Raw genomic sequence first — 17,130 nt, 5'->3', positions numbered from 1 at the left:
TGATTGCTTGGCTGAACGTGTGGGAATCAAACCCGGGGCTGCTTATGGTTGTTTGCTGTGTGGGCAGGGGAGTAAGGAGTGCTGCTTCGGCTTAAATGTCATTAATGGCAGTAATGATTTAATTTTTCCCCAGTGGCTGTGGGAAACCGAGCTGGGCTTGGTGGCCAGAGCTCCTGGGGCAAACAGCTGGGCACCGGTTACTGGGGGGAATATCAGCGTTTATTATTGCTAATGCAGTGAGTAATGGCATCTGTTCCTGCTGTGTGACCCCAGAGATGCTCTGCCCATGCCCTGCCTCGTGCCAGCTCCAGCTTCTGCTGCTGCTTTGGGTTTGGCTCCAGGTGAGAACTAAACCCAGATCAGCCATGCAGGGATTGCAGCCCTGGAGCACAGCATCCAGAAATCAGCAGAAAAAGATGAAACGTGACGTAGTGATGGTGTTTGCCATATGGAAATTGAATTTTGTAACTTTGGCACTGCCCATGAAATTTTGTTAATTTTTTTTTTCACGTGTTGGGCTGCTCTCTGAATGAGCATTAGGTTTTTATTTTTAAATGGTGTACAGAAACCCTTCAATTTTAGGTTTTTGAAAGGCTGGATTGCAGGCAGAGCAGAGACTCCTGAGAGTCACCCTGGCCCTGCCCTCAGCCCCAGGAGCCCTGGAACGTTTCCTCTGGAAGTGCTGTGAGTTCCCTGATTATTCCCAGGAAAGATTGCGAAGTAAATCCCGAAGGAGCTAAAGGTCACTGAGCAAGAAGGGCACAGCTCTCCCAACTGGATAATTAAAACGAAAATTAAAAAGTGTGCTAAGTTGAGATTGACTTGTGGCCATGCTTTGAAGATTAAAAGGGCTTTTTTTTTTCATTTCGGATGCAGGAGGTTGGGATTGCTGGGAGGAGGAGGAGTTGGGCTGGGAGTTACTGAGCTGTGAATGCCAGGTTCACTGCCCAAAAACGATGGATATCTGCTCTTTCCCCCCTCTTTTTACAGCATTTAGTCTTGCAGCTGGAGCTTTCAGCCTGGGTGATGCAGGGTGATTTTTTAGGCATCCGAGCAAATGACGTCTTGAATGAAAAAGCAAACAAATGATTGTGCTCAGAAGTGCTTTTTGCCTTTGGAAAACCAAACCAGCAGCAGCCTCTGCTGAAGGGTGGCACGTCCCATGGTCTTTGCACAGCCTGCTGCATTTTTCTGTACAGCTCAGCCCGCCCTTCTGAAACAAAACTAGGGGCAGAAAGGTAAAATCTGAAGTAACTGTGTGCGGGATTTGGGACGGGAGGGAGCTCAGAGCCCATCCAGACCCAGCCCGGGCGTGGGCAGGGACATCTCCCGCCGTGCCAGGGTGCTCCGAGCTGCCCTTGGGCACTGCCAGGGGTGGGGATTCCGGGAATACGGAGGGTAATGATGTGTTCAGGCTAATCTGGGAACACACACGGTAATGAGCTAAGGTTCACTGCCCTCGCCCTGCCTGCTGCTCGGGCTTTGCTCCTGTCTTTGCTTGGATTTGAGCTTCTGCCTGTAATTACAGGAATACCTGGAGCTCCGGGAAAGGAGTCTGGCTTAGTTTATGCGCAGGGTGGATACAATAGCAGGTCCCAAAAATCACAATTCTCTCCAGTAATTTTGGACGTGCTTTGATCTGTGCCTGTGGAGTGCAGGGCTTTGGCTTCACTATTCTTCTGTTGTTCTTTCTGGACAATGATTCTTTATTTCTTGCCCAGAAATCAGCCACAGGTATTCTTAAAGGCACTTCCCTATTGTAATTACCTTTTTTACACAGAACTCTGTGTGTGCTTTGATGTACATCTCAGATCCTGGGTTCTTCTACAAGTATTTAAAAGTGTACCGTGGCAGGAAAAGTCCTAACAAACACCTTAACACAATACAGGTTGTAGATGAATTGAGGATTTAGGAGCAGAAGCTGCATTGTCCAGCTGGAAATGTGGAATTCCTTGGCCATGGGTTGCCCCAAGGTGTCCTTTTTCTGGGGAGGGGGATTTGTGGGTTCAGGTGGGACACCCTGAGTAGGAGCCGGGGCTGGGCATCGCTCCCTGAATTACCTGGGGGCTTTCAGAGCAGTTCCAGTAATTCTGGTGTAGATTTGAGTAGTGATGTTTTCATGTTACAGCACATCTTCTGGTAAGTGCTTTTTCAATTCATAATTCAATAATTTATGAACACCACTGGAAATTCAAACTCAATAGCAGAGTCTTTCTGCTGTTCCCAGTTGTGGGTGGAAGTGGATCTATTTATTGTCTCGTGTGTGATGCTATTTTCTGGCTTTGCTGTATTATGTTAAGTGTGTTCTGGAGGATGTTCAGGGGAGGCTGCTGATTAAATAAGCTTGATGTAAAAGATCATGAATTCGCCGTGGCTTTGGGAGGAGGGATCCCTAAATTGGGAGATGGCTGCAGGAATGTAGTGAGGGGGCTCATTGAGCTGTCAGAAAGGAGCCCTCCTCCAGCTCAGGATGTTCCTGCAGGGAAGCTGTGCCTCTCCCTGAGCACTGCTGGCTGCATCTCTCCTGCTTTTGGGGGTTTTTCTTGTTCTTTCTGAAGGATCAAAGGAGGGATTTGGTTAGCAGCTGTTGGCAGTGCCTGCGTTGCACTATGGTCATTTTGGTGCCACCCCTGTGCAGGGGGAACAGGGCACTTCAGAGAGGGATTTTGTCTGCCCAAATGCTGCAGAACTGCAGAGAAGAAATCCTCAGAATAACTATTCCAACTCAGAACACTGAGTTGGAAAACCAGAATTTTCAGCTATTCTGGTTTAGAATTTTCAGCTATTCTGGTTTAGCATTTTCAGTAGTTTACCAGTGTGTGTCCAAGAGCGAACAGAACTTGGCTGAAGTGTTGGTTCATCCTCAGAATGAGCACTTGAGTGTCTGAGAAGAAGGCAGAAAATTGCATTTTCTCATAATAATCAAAGTGAACTCCTCCTAGGAGTAACATTTCCAAGCAGTAGAAATGCTTCCACCAGTTAGCATTTCAGGTATTGAGCAGGAAATAAAAACGATGAGTGGCTGTGTGGGACCATCCTGGAGCTGGAGCAGGGTGAGATAAATCCTGTGCTTCCCCTCCCCAGTAAAGTGCAGCCCCCACAGCTCTGAGCTGTTCATCCCCACCTGGTTCCACAGCCCTTGGAAGCTGCACTGTGCAATATTCCGGTGCATTTTGGATCAGCATTCCCTGCAGTGTGCCAGTGAGTGCAGGGAATTGCACACCCCACACTCAGATCTGTCCCGACATCAACCCTGGCAGCTGGGATTGGAGTGGAGGCACCCAGATTAGCAAGTGGTTGCTTTGGATTGAGTGTAAACGCAGAGTAATCAGAAATTAATTGTTTGAATGTTGAAGTTCTCCGCTCGCTGATGATGAATTTTGGAGCGATTAGTTTTAATTGCAAGGTAAATAGACGAGTCTTTGATTGCATACTGAAGAATTTTAATTGCATTGAACTCAGTTATACTTTGAACTGTCATGTTCGGGGCAAGAAGTGTTTGAGTCCCTGGCATTGTTTAATCCAGCTATTAAAAAAACTAGTTGGATTAAACAGCAGTTGAACGTTGGAGTAAAAAAGCAAATGGATTATTACTTCTTTCAAAACCTAAAGCTTTCCTCTTGCTGTTGATCACTCACTTCTTTAGCTCCCTGTGGGCACATCAAATACCTTGAATCTAAAACAATTTCCAGCCCTTTTTTCCCTAAAGTGTTACAGATCAGTGCTCTTCAGCCAGTCTGGGTACAGCAGTTGGTGTTTTGTGCTCTTAAAGTTTGGTGATGTTTGTGTTAAGGTCTCTAAGGTTTCTGTGTGTTGAAATTGAGATATCTGTGTTTGTGAAAACATTTGGAAGTCTCTGAAGGAGGGAAGGGAAAGGAGAGGAGAGGTGGTGGCCTGTTGTGGTTATGGCTTCAGGATCAGTTGTAGGGTGTCGGTGTCTCGTTAATCCTTTGGAAAGGGAAATGGGGATGAGTAAAATGACCAAGTGATGTTCAGGAGTGTAAGGACAGCCTGAGGCAGGGCTGAGCTCCCACAGAAGAGTAATGGGGCAAGGAGATAATTGGGAAGCAATTTCAGAATCCTAGAATTGTTTAGGTTGGAAAAGAGCTTTGAGATCAAGCCCAGCCACCAAGACAGCACTGAACCATGCCCTGAATGCCACATCTCCATGGCTTTTATTCACCTCCAGGCACAGGGACTCACCCTCTTCCCTGGGCAACCTGTCCTAGTGCTCGGCAACCCGGGTTTTATTCCTTGCTGGTTTTGTTGTTGCTCCAAGGCTTTCGCTTCTGTTCCATCTCACTGTGCCCCGTGCCCATCGCTGTTACTCAGCGTTTTCCCCTGGGGAAGTGGAGGAGCCCAGCAGAGTCCTGCTGTGTTTCAGTTCCCCGTGAGGCTCTGGGTCACTGACCCTCGGCTCAGGGACCTCCTGAGGGTTTGTCCAGTTTGCTGCTAAAAACATTTATCAGGGAGGCTCGTGGAGGAACGTTCAGAGAAAATCAATCAAATCCCTGCCCTGACCGCAGCTGCTGCTGGAAATTCTCGTGCCATTTTTTGGGGGGCTCTGCCCGGGTGTCCTCCCCGGGATTTTGTGGCCGGGCCGCTTTGCGTAAACCCAGCGTGGAGGCGTGGAGTAACGGGGGAGTAGCCAAGGAGTAACCAGGTGCTGCCTCCCGCCCTGCCCTTGTGTAAGCGTGGGCTGGGAGCGGTTACACAATGGGCAAGTACAGAAGGAGTATAAAAGTGCTCCTGGGGGATGAATGTCTGCATCCTCCGGGCTGCTGCTGCTGCTGCTGCCTCCGAGAGCTCGCTGCAGGTTTGCCTTGCTGGGGATGGTTGCAAAAATCCAATTTGGTTTGGTGTCAGCATTATGAAATAGGAAACTTTAAAAATGTCTGTTTGCAGGTGTTAATAACTAACTTTGTGCGTCTTGAAGTTTTGAGGGCTTAATTTCTCATTTTAAAGTTGCTATCACTGTAAAAAGAGATACTTACTATTTCCAAAGTACTTGCTTTTTTCTGTCTATCTGTAAACTTTGCTTTCCTTTAAAACGGGAAAAATTTATATGATAGTTATGTAGTAAAAGAGATTTTAAGGAAGCTTGAGCACAAAAGGTTAGTTTCTGAAAGTTTGTTAATTCCAAAACCTAATGAGTGATGCTAAATGGAAGTGTTTATTTCAGACAAGTCTCACTGATAACTCAGTGTAAAACTCCTCAAATCTGGGATCAGTGGCTGGGTTTGTGTTGGTTACTGGGCTCAAGCTGTTCCCTTTCCAAAGGAGCCACAGGGATGCCTCAGCCCTTGGGAAGGAGCTTCACATCCAGAGCTGAAAAATTGGCACATTACCTCGATTTACTTAATAAATGGAATTTTCCCTGGGTGAGTCTCTAACTCCACCTTTGTTTTAACGTGATTAAAGTCTTGGAAAGAAGGGAGCTTTCATCAAAGTGCCAAGTCCAAGTACAAAGCAGGCTGAGAAAGGAGCCAGTGTGAGCTCAGGTTGCTTTGAGGGCCATGAAGGAGCTTAACGAGCTGTGCATTAATATTGGTAAAAACAGCGAGGTATTGGAATGCCCAAATTATTAATTCTCCCCAGGGACACCATAAGGACTCCATAGCATTATAAATAATCAAATTATCGTGTGCCATACACTGAGGTGTGCTGAGCTCCAGGGCAGTGAGACCGAATTTAAATTTTATTTACCCTGTTCTTTGGAATTTCATCATCCCTGCCCACTGGAGGGCTCTCCGGGAGGGTGGCAAATGCAGTGCACAGAATTTGGGCAAAACTGCTGCTTTTGGGCCAACAAAATGGGAATAATGGGGTGAAAGATGAGTGGGAGCTGCTTGGCCAGCAGTGTTCTGATCAAACAGGGTGACTGATGCTGGAAACAGCCAGTTTTGTTTAGAATCACCTGTTCTGGTTTAGAATTTTCACCTGTTCTGGTTTAGAATTTTCACCTGTTCTGGTTTAGAATTTTCACCTGTTCTGGTTTAGAATTTTCAGCTGTTCTGGTTTAGAATCACCTATTCTGATTTAGAATTTTCACCTATTCTGATTTAGAATTTTCACCTATTCTGGTTTAGAATTTTCACGTATTCTGATTTAGAATCCCAGCCTAACCATGCTCTCAGTTAATAACTTGACTAACCAAACCTCAGTTTTTGGAAGCTGTGAGATCCTTTGGTAAACACCTCATTCAGCTGGATTTGAGTCCCCTTCTCAACAAGCTCATTCGCACATGGAGTTAATGAGATTTAGCTAATGTGCTTTAAATACGTGGAAGGTTTGAGCTCGGCATAACTTTGCTGCTTAGCTTTGTGTAGACTTGCCCTAATAACGTTGGTCAGTTATTAAAGCGCCGCTCTGGATGGCAGTCAAAATACCAACTACTTAAAAATTCATTAGTGCCTCCAAAGAAAGAATTTGTTTGTGCTTTGAAGAGCTGAAGCGAGAAGCTTCTTAAAGTGCCCATCAGCTCTTTTTAAAGCCTAAATTGAGTTTTTTAGGAGTCTGATGTTAGGAAGTTTGGGTATGTGGCAGCATTTTATTGTCTCTGCAGCAGGCAAAGATGAACTGGGTGGCGTTGGGTGAAATTTGGAGTCTGCTTTCCTTGCTGTGGATGTGGTTCAGTGCAAGGGGAAATCTAGGAGCAGTTAGGATGTGGTGGTGGCATTTCAGTGCAGCTTCAGTTGGTGGGAAGGAGCTGGAGAAGTCCCTGCTAAAGATAAATTAGGAGAGAGGTCCCTGCTAAAGACAAATCAGGAATTTCCTGGGACCAAAGAGAAGAGGCTGCTCCAAACTCCCTGAGATAAAAACTCCCTCCAAGACTGAAGCAGGAGGGTGGCTTTTACACCAAGGGAAAATGAAATGTGTGGGTTCTGGGCACCTTCTTCACATGTGTGAGATGGTGAAAATGCCCTGGAAGGCAGAAAAAAACACCTTTGAGGCACTCCCTGCACGTGTGGGCAGCGGGTGGGAGCTCTCAGGTGCCCCATCCAGGCACAGGTCTGGGATGGAGCAGTTGGATTTGTGGCTGTGGCTCTGCAGACGGGACTTGGATTGCATCCTTTGAGTATTTGTTGAGCTTTTTTTCACCTGGGCGACGAGAGGTTTGTGGAATGTTTTTAACTGGGGAGAGCCTTTTTTTCCTAGGAGAACACGCAGCACCTTTGGGCGCCTGCGAGCAGCAAAGTTCTCTTTTAAAGGGAGTCCGTGTCCCTTTGCATGTCCGCTGCCAGAAACACAATCTCACACCTTGGCTGTGTTCAGACACATCCTGTGAGTCCCAGAGGTGCCAAACACCTGGAGGTGCCAGGGAGGTGCTGAAATTCCAGAGGCACCTCAGGAGGGACAAGTGCTGGCTGAGCATCACCTCTGCTTGCAGGAGAAAGTTGGTCTGTTCACACCAGCCTGACAGCTCATTAAAATAATGAATTGATGATGGCAATTAGGCAGCGACCTTAATTTGATTCTAATCTCCTTCGTGGGTGCAGCAGCCGGAGGATTTTTGGCTCCTCAGCCGTCTGTGACAGCCAGGAAGGTCCTGCTTGGCTGTGCCACCTCAGGAGCTGTGACATGGTGACATTTGTCACCGCATTCCTGGTGCTTCCTTTGGGGATATTTCCCGTGTGCAGCAGGGAAGGGCCACCAAATCCAGGCCAGGGATTGTCTGAAGGGACAGGGAAAGTCTGAATTATTTTGGTTGTCATGGGTGTGGGAATTCAGGATCCAGCTGGAATTCAGCCTTTGTGGTTTTAGAAGGGTTTTGGTTTGAGTTTGGCAAATAAGGGAACACGCAGGGCTGGTTTCACTTGGGAAAAACTGTAGTTTTCAGGGCTGGCAGTCATGGGGGAGCCTGAGCTTCCTGCAGAGGGTTAAACTGCAGGTCTGCTCATTGCAAATGAGCTTTACAGCAGCACTGCCATGTCCTGGGCATGGCCATGGCCAGTCCTGCTGCTGCTGCCAGGCCAACAGCACCTGGCAAAGCATTGACCCTTCTAAGAGGAGTTAAAAAACCCCAAATCAACCCAAAATGAGAGAAGAACCCCAAAACTTCCCAGCTGCCCGGAGGTCAGGTGTGCTTTGTTTTTGCCAGGCTCTGGATTCAAATATTGATGTTGAAAGCCTTGAGCAGGGCAGGGAGGAGCTGCCACAGCATAAATCTGATCCAGGGAATATTTTGGGTGTGCTTCAGCCCAAAGCTGCGTGCAGTGCTTTGAAAGGAAACAGTGCGTGCAGGGCAGGTGTCAGTGTCCCACTCCTGTGGGGTTCCTGGCCACTTTTCCTGCCAGTAAACTCCTCATGTCTGTCTGCACCTTCTGTCCTGCCCAGTTAACCCTTGGGGCTGCTGGAGAGATGATAAAAAAGGATTTTTACTGAACTCACAGGCAGTTGGTACCTGGGCAAGTGGGAGCTTTTCTAGGGCAGATTTTCCTGTAGGGAAACCTTTGTGCTCCCAGTGCATGTTTTTATTTGTGGTGATGGTTCCAGAGCAGAAACTTGCAGGGAGCAAAAAGAGCATTTAAACAAATTATAGATCTCCAGATCTCTGATGGGTTTTATCCTTTTTCCACGAGCTTTGAAACACATCCTGGTTTGTTTAAAATGCAATAGCAGCAACCTTGGCAAAGGGAGGGCGTGGAGGGTGGTCCTGGGAGTGTGAGGAGGGGATGTGGTGTCACACCAGACCCTGCCACCTCTCCTCCCCTCCTGGTGGCTCTGGGGCTGGAGGAGCTTTGTGCTGATGTTGGAGGTGCAGGGTGGCCTCTCCCTGGCCAGGAGGCTTTTCCTCCTGAACTTGCACCTTTGTGTAACCCCTAATCTTATCTGCAGCTCTGTAAAGGCCTGGCCTCTCCTGGCCTTCTGTGTTGAGCACAGGTGTGCTCTGCTCTGGGGTGACCCATGTGGGAAGGGAGTCCTGGCAGAAATTCCACTTCCAGCTTCCCATTGGACCCCAGCCTGCAGGTGATGGCTTGTGCCGAGTGTACCTGCCCGTGCCCAATGGGCTTTATCTCTTTCGTGTTATCTTTTTTGTGTTTTCTCTTTTGTTTTATCTCTTTCTCCGGGACTTTTCAGCTCCCCAGGAGCTGCATTTGCTCTGGAGGGCTGTAAAAACTGACTCATGTGGTGGGAGCTGATAAGGAGTGATCTCCGAGAGAGCTTCAGGCCTCGGCAGAGTTTATCTTCTCCTCTCTGACACTCCTGATTGCAGAATCAAGGCATTCCAGAGCCCTCTGTGCCCATTCAGTGCAGTTTTAATTGCCGGGGAGCAGCAGGAAGAGCTGGGGGATTCCTCCTGGTTTGTCTTGGAGCAGCCCCTGGTGCCAGGAGCCCTCCCTGTCCTTGGGAAGGCAGCGCTGAGGGGTTCTGCCTGTCTCTTTTGGGGAATTGTTATTTCAGCTCCGCTGCGTCAGCTCTCGGCCATCCCTGGACCCAAGGCAAGCTTTGCTGTCCTGGTGCAGCTCCCAGGGGCTGCTGAGTGCCAGGGCACCCCAGAGCAGATCCTGGCAGCTTCACTTTGATGTGTTGGTCCTGGCTGAGGGAGGTGTCCTGCTGCCCTTTCCCTTCCCGGTCCCATGAACTGCCGGACCCAGCCTCGCCCGTCTCCGCCTCTGATTTTCTTGGAGGATGCAGCACGTCTGCACTGGCAGAGAAAGGCAGATTCTCCTCTCCTTGTTCTTGTGTGCTAGGGAAAAAAAAATAAATCCTCATTGTTCTGTGAAAGCAAACAGAAAAACCCTCCAGAAATCCCAGCCCAGTGCCCCCAAGCCTTTAACCTTTAAGTGGTACCTGTCTCCTCTGCCCTGAGCTGCTCTGTGAAAATGGACATCACAGTTTTTTTTTCCAGAGCAAGACACTGAGTGTTCAAACCAGTCTTCTCCTTCAGTCTTCGAGTGAGAACTAATTAATTATGTGCCTTAATATTTACACTCATCAACAAATCTTAACTCTGATTTGCAGGCGCTGCCTTCCATTCCATGTTGATTTAATTAATGCTTCAAGGGATCCCAGTGCCCAAATTGTTATTTTTATGGAACTTTTCAGGAGATACGTCCATTGCTCTGAAAGTTTTAATGTTTCTTTCACCTCAAGGAGCCAGAGTTTTCCAGCAAATGGGCAAGTAACAGCTATTAAGAGGTTCTAAAATATTAGTATTCATATATTAGTACAGTCCTGAATTGCTCTCAGCAGAAGAGTCTTTCTCAAGTTCAGTTATTATTGCAATTACAGTAGACAGGAGCTGCTGGCATTTCCTGAGCACCATCTGGAAGGGGAGACTTCAGGAAAAACCCAAATTCTGCCTCTTTTTTTCCAATCCAGACCTGTATTTGAGTGTCCATGAGCTGTATTCCACCTTAGGGTTCAGCTGAACCCATCATTAACTTGCTTTTGAATTCACACCAGTGTGAGTGGGTTCTGCTGCCTGGATGGGTGCAGAAAATTCCACTTTTTGTGCCTTTCAGGAGCTATTTTTGCAGGTTCTGTCCTGTACTTTCACCTGTACCTGACCTGCTTTCACCTGCAGGTGCTGGCAGCTGCGTTCTGTGTTTAAAGCTCAGTAAGCACAGGCTGCAAAACTTGGATTTTCTGTGTGTCCTTCTTCTTCATAAGTTTGGGTGGTATTGTGTAATTGGATAAAAAAGTCCACACTGCAGACTTGGAGTGATCAGTTATTGGGTTAAAAGTAAAAATAATTTGAGTGCAATTTCTTAATTGAATAGAAAGGGAGTTCACCATTCTGTGGCTTGTTAGTAGAATGCTGTAGAACTCAGGACTTGTAATGTAGATGAGAAATAATAAATATTTAAATCTGAATGTGAACTATCATCTCAAGTGCCTTTAACAAAAGTAAAGAGGCCAAGAACCAACATATGGTGAGGAACAAACTCAGGACCCTCAGATGATGAGCCTGACTCGTTTTCCTCCTAAAAAACCTTCAGATGATGAGCCTGACTTATTTCCCTCCTAAAAACTCCCAATTTCTCCCTTCCCTCCTAGGAGCTGTTGATGGGAAGGACGCGCTGATGTCCCAGCTGGATTACTGAGCTCCTCAGTGACTCCTGGAGCTGCTGCTGCTGCTGCTGCTGGAATAAGGAGCTGTCCTTTGTTCTTGGCCTGTCCCAGAGGCACCTCCTGGGTGCTGCATGCAAGTCCTGGACGTGCTGGACACCATGGGCATTGGCAAGAACACCACGGCCAAGTCGGTGGAGGCAGGAGGGGGCTCCACGGAGGGCAAATATGAGGATGAGTCCAAGCACCCCACCTTCTTCACCCTGCCTGTGAGTGAGCCCTGGGCAGGGAATGACGCTCCAGGTGTACAAACCCTTGATTTCCATGGGCAGTCAGTGACAAAACTCTGAATATTTGTGTGTAGCACAGCCAGCCCTGCTGTGTGTGCTCATTCCCAGGACATGGAGCTCCCCATGGTCAGAGCAAATATGAGGATGAGTCCAAATAATGCTCCAGTAATGCCCCAGGTGTACAAACCCTTGATTTCCATGAGCAGTCAGTGACAAACTCTGAATGTTTGTGTGTAGCACAGGCAGCTCTCTGTGCTCTCTGTCCCTGCTGTTACAGAAGTGATGCCTTGCCATGCTCCTCGTGTTCTCTGACTAAATGTCAGAGGCACATCTCAAGCACCCACAGAGAAAATGATATATGAGGTGTGATGGCAGAGGAAACGTTGATTTTAACTTCACCTATTTCTGTTTTTGTTGCTTTTTAAGGTGGTGATAAACGGTGGAGCCACGTCCAGCGGTGACCAGGACACAGAGGACACAGAGCTGATGGCCATCTACACCACAGAAAATGGCATAGCAGAGAAGGTACTGGGGCTGAGTTCATGTGAAACAGGCTGCCTGGGGCTCTCCTGCTGTTGGGAGCTCGTTTTTGGTGCTTTGCCCCCAGCTGGCTGGGAGCTTTCCTGTCCCAGAGCTGCTGACTTGCACATCCACATCTCCCCAGGCGCTTCTGCCCTCGTGACTCCTGGTCACACACTGTGGGTGCAGCACTTGGGCCATGACTCAGGAAGTGGTGGGGGCAGTTCATGCCCTTGGGTGGGATTTTTCCAGCTTTTTTTCTCCATTCTTTCATTCCCTGGGTCTGTTCAGTGATGATCCTGCAAGCTGAGATGGTGTGAGTCTGAGCTTTGTTTAAAAAAAGGATGAGGATTATGGTAAACTGAACTTCCAAAACATTTAGTCCAGCTGGTTGTTTTGTCTCTGAAAAGCCTCAGCCTGACCCAAGTGTTTCAAATGTCCTGATTGAAACAGGAACAAAACTCCTGGCTCCAAGCAGGGACACCATGATGCTCCTTCCTTCAGTCCATGGTTTCTTTGGGTTGTTTTTGTCTCTGAAAAGCCTCAGCATGACCCAAGTTTCTCAAATGCCCTGACTGAAACAGGAACAAAACTCCTGGCTCCAAGCAGGGACACCATGATGCTCCTTCCTTCAAGGCTGTGGTTTCTGCTGGGGCAGGGATGGCACCAGGGGATGCAGTTCATGTTTTCTCTCCTGAATTTCAGATTTAAACCATCCCCTGAGCAGCCAGAAGTCTGTCAGGGCCTGGAGCCTCCCAGCTCAGCCTGCCCAGGTGCCTCACTCCCATCCCCACACTCACGTTTCATGGGCAGCTTTTTGTTACCTCTCAAAGGCTTTGAGGGCTGGTGTTTGGAGCATGCTGGGGCTGGAGTGGAGAGGCACAATCTGATAAAAGCCTTGAGCCAGAGGTGTTGGGGTGAATTGTGCAATGAGATAAGCCATCTCCAGACACCTCAGTGTTCCTGCTTTGCCCAAGCTGTGCTTCCCTCCCTCCCAGCTGGCATCAGAACTGGGGGTGATGGAGAATAATTCACCTTTGAGAGACCTGGAGCTGTGGAGGAAGCATTTCTCCTGGAGTTGAAGCTTTGCTGTGGCTCCCAGTGCAGTAACAGGGTGGGCAGCCTTGGCACAGGTGCCCAGAGCAGCTCTGGCTGCCCCTGGAGGTGCCCAGTGCCAGCCTGGAAGGGGCTTGGAGCACCCTGAGACGGTGGAATTGTTGTTTCCATTGTTGTTTTCTCCAGAAATCTCAAAAAAAGCCCTCAACCCACAGCCTAATCCAAAATAAACCCCTCAGTCAGCTAAACCATCACCCCGTTCCTTCCCTCATGGCAACAAACCAGTTCTGGCTTCTTTTGCTATTTTAAATTTGTAGGATATTGTTTAATAATAAATCCAAAACTACCCCATAGGACAGAAAATGAAAGATACAGTTCCTAAATGTACGGGAACTGTTCAGCACATGAAAGGAACGTGTGGAGTGGCACTGGGCCCTGAGATCCTTGCAGCCCAGCCAGGGCAGGGCCAGGCTGGACATCTTTTTATTTATTTGGGAGGAATTTTCCTCTGGAAAGGGTGGGAAGGGGCAGTGGTGGAGTCCCCATCCCCAGAGGTGTTAAGGTTGGAGATGGGGTTGGTGATGCCCACGGTGGTGCTGCTGGTGGGAGCTGGGCATCTGAGAGGGCTTTTCCACCCTCAGCCATTCCATGGCTCAAATCCCTGATTCTATTCACATGGTTTTTTTTTTAGAGAATTGGGGTCAGGAGAGAGTTTGTTCCTTTTTCAGCCCGTGGAAGGCTGTCACTGGTGCTGCAGGAGGGGAGGGCATTGCCCCAGGTGCTGCCAGGAGTTCTCTCAAATGAATTCCTGTATTCTGCATTCCTGCTGCAGCACCCTCAGCACTGTGCCCGCTTTCACCCCCCAAAATGTGAATTTCCCCAGTGGATTTGTTCTCCCAGCAGCAGGCTGGGGTGGGAGGGCAGTGCCAGGCTCACTTTGGCTGCTGGCCTGGCAGGTGGCACCGAGTGCAGCCCAGCCCTGGCTGTGGTGGGCATTTTTGGAGAAGTGGAGCCCGTTTGGGGCAGTCACGAGTCTGGCAGAGCTCCCAGGCTCTGTGTGAGGCAGCTCCACGTGGGCCCACAGTGTCCTGGGCTGGATTAGGGCACAGCAGCTGTTGTGTAAGGTGATTTTTGAGCCGCTTGCTCTGAAATTACAACATCTGATACTTCCTCCTGCTTCTGTCGTTGTGCTGGGCATTTGGAGCGTTGTGGGTTTGTTCTCAGGAATTCCCAAACCGGATTCCACTTATTTGTGACAGGGAAATGGCAGAGGCTGGCCCTTGTTTCGCTGGGGTGTTGATGTGTGAATGGCTGTGCTCACTTCTCCATTGGCACTGGCAGTGGATTCCTGGGGGAATCGAAATTCCTGGGGGAATTCTGCCTGGCTGGTGGAAATTGGTTGGGGATTAATTTGGGTGTAATAAATAATCGGCATTTTTCCTGACTGCATAAATGAGGGGGAAGAAGGGAAATGATGAATTCTTTGGCTAAAAGTGGTTAACCAAGATGGAACTGGGTAAGAGCAAAGCAGGGAAGCAATTATCATAATGAGGATTTATTTTTGCCAGCGATTTTGGTCTCTGGTGCAAGGGCAGAGCTCTTCTCCTTAGTTCCAGTTCTTCCCTGTCTTCTTTTTCTGTTTGTTTTTGTGGTTTTGGGGTTTGGTGGGGTTTTTTAACAGCCTTGTCATGCTGAATCCATTTTTGGGCACCTTTTGGCTGCCAGATCAGTTCTGTCAGAAATCAGCAATTATAAATAAATAAGCAGGGAGTGTTCAGAAGGGAACATGCTGGCTACAAATTCAGGAGCTGGATGGGAAAGGCTTTGAAATTGTCACAAACCAGAGCTGCTGAAGCGGCCTGGGGGCTGAAATTCCCTTTATTCCGTGCAGCACTAACCTGCTGTGCCCCTTGTTCCTGCAGAGCTCCCTGGCAGAGACCCTGGACAGCAGTGGCAGCTTGGATGCCCAGAGGACTGACATGATTTACACCATTGAGGATGTTCCTCCCTGGTACCTCTGCATCTTCCTGGGCTTGCAGGTACGTCCCCAGGCAGAGGCAGCTTTTGCTTCTGCGGCTTCCAAATTTATTGAGGATTTTCTGTGCAGGTCATTGTTGTTTGTGGGGTTTATCCTTCTCCACTCTCACCTGTTTGAGGAAGGTGTTGGGAGGTTTCTTCTGAGGCTGATCACGCTCAGATCATTGCTCTGAGAGTGATTTTGAAGGTGTTAGGAGGTTTCTTCTGAAGCTGATCACGCTCAGATCACTGCTTTAGGAATGATTTTGAAGGAGATGTTAGGTTTTTTCTGAGGTTGATCAGACTCAGATCACTGCTCTGAGAATGATTTCAGTTCTCAGCTCATGCATTTGTGAGAGTCACTCCAATATTTACTGAGTTAAAAGCTGCTGTTGGTAAATGAGTGAGCAGAGGCTCAGTGGAGGCCCTCACAAGGGACATTGGGCACCTCTGGAGATAAAAATGGGGAGATACAAGGGTTTAGACCTGAAATACTGAATATTAAAGCTGCTGCTGAAGTTATTTCAGTACCTGGGTGGAGGAAGAGTTGAGGAGTCCTTTGCGTGTGAGCAGGGGATGTGAGCCAGTGTGAGTGGAATTATTTCTGGGCTGGAGGCTGCTCTCAGCACTGCTACCTGGGTGCCTCCTCAGAGGTGTTCCAGGAGCCTGGGATCCCCCAGAAATCACAAAAATCAGAAATGAGAAAATCAGAAATCTCCACGTGGGGATCATGAGAAGCACTGAAAGCAAAGCTCTGGGAAGGGGAGCTCTGCTGGGGGTTCAGAGGCAGGAACAGAAGCTGCTTGATTTATTAAAAATGTGGATATTGATCTAGTACTGATACCCAGCTGTGATGGACAAGAACTCTGACAGTTTAGAGTTAGAAAGTGTGTGTTTATTGTGGGATAACTCCCAAACACACACCCAATTTGCAGGTGATTACAGAGTGCTTTTATCTATACAAATATTGAGTACCCAAAATAAAAATACATATTCATGGCTTTGGTACATCCCATTCCCAATAAGGATATTGATCTGGTACCAATATCCAAAAACTCTAACAGTTTAGAGTTAGGAAGTGTTTGTTTATTGTGGGATAGCTCCCAAATACACACCCAATTTACAGGTGATTACAGAGCCCTTTTATCTGTACAAGTATTGAATACCCAAAATTCAAATGTATATTCATAACTTTGATACATCCCATCCCCTGCTTCATATGGTAATTAGTTCAAAAGCCATTAAGCATGTGTGGTTTGTCCCTTGAAATGGGTCCTTTTCATGGGGAGGGGTCCCAAAATGAGGAAGTAAATGAAATCTTCCTCATTCTGACCTTTCCACCTTTTCAATGCAAATATGACAAATGAACCATTGGTAGAACTCCCTCGTTTTCAGTTGGTTTCAGAAGAGAGGAGGCCTCCAACTGTCTTATGTTCCTAAAAACAATTGTCTTATGTTCCTAAAAGCTATTCATCAGTTTCTATATTCTTCTATAAGAATATATTCTTATAATTCTGTATTATAAACCCAGCTAGCCATACATTATGTTGAGTCAGTCAATTATTAGTTAATTATTATAGTATAACTTCATCAAGACCCACCCATTTATTTTGATTAACTCCTAAAAAAACTTACCTCTGACTAAAACCTCAGCTCCCCTGAGACCCCTAAACCCCTTTAAGCGCGCGTCTGGTGCTGGGGGTGGGCTGGAAGGACGGTTTGCAGCAGCACTAACCCTGTGCCCCCAGCACTACCTGACGTGTTTCAGCGGGACCATCGCCGTGCCCTTCCTGCTGGCCGATGCCATGTGCGTGGGCTTCGACCAGTGGGCCACCAGCCAGCTCATCGGGACCATCTTCTTCTGCGTGGGCATCACCACCCTGCTGCAGACCACCTTCGGCTGCAGGTGAGCCTGGCAGCAGGAGTCTGGGGACTTCCTGGGGCACAGGAGGGCTCTGGGAGAGGAGCAGTTCATTCACACGCCTTGGAAAAGAGGGGCTGACTCTGGTGGTTTGATTAATTTCTGCTCCAGAGCACCTGGGGCTGCAGGTGAGCCTTAGAACGAAAATTTGGGGGTTCCCACAACGGAGAAGGCCAGGAGTGTTCTGGGAGAGGAGCAATTCATTCACACACCTTGGAAAAGAGGGGCTGACTCTGGTGGTTTGATTAATTTCTGCTCCAGAGCACCTTGGGCTGCAGGTGAGCCTTAGAACAAAAATTTGGGGGTTCCCAG

General features: G+C 48.0%; 1 protein-coding gene across 3 annotated transcripts in view; it reads left to right on the top strand.

The window, feature by feature from the left end:
* Positions 1-17,130, top strand: part of SLC23A2 (solute carrier family 23 member 2) — a 53,163-nt gene that overhangs the window by 8,421 nt on the left and 27,612 nt on the right. For 2 of the 3 annotated variants that reach the window (XR_010030416.1, XM_063175343.1), the window contains exons 2-5: positions 11,005-11,285; positions 11,733-11,831; positions 14,804-14,920; positions 16,646-16,803. Coding sequence is in view for 2 of the 3 variants with exons in the window: in XM_063175343.1 (XP_063031413.1) it covers positions 11,151-11,285; positions 11,733-11,831; positions 14,804-14,920; positions 16,646-16,803 (509 nt within the window). In the remaining variant the exon portion in view is untranslated. Of the gene's footprint in view, positions 1-4,714; positions 4,817-11,004; positions 11,286-11,732; positions 11,832-14,803; positions 14,921-16,645; positions 16,804-17,130 lie in introns of those variants that run through there. The other variant, XM_063175344.1, reaches the window with a different exon arrangement.

The sequence above is a fragment of the Melospiza melodia genome, chromosome 23 (genome assembly GCF_035770615.1).
Source record: "Melospiza melodia melodia isolate bMelMel2 chromosome 23, bMelMel2.pri, whole genome shotgun sequence".
In the NCBI taxonomy this organism is placed as follows: Eukaryota; Metazoa; Chordata; class Aves; order Passeriformes; family Passerellidae; genus Melospiza; species Melospiza melodia.
The sequence above is the reverse complement of the archived record's forward strand: the minus strand, read 5'-3'. Positions and strand labels throughout refer to the sequence as shown.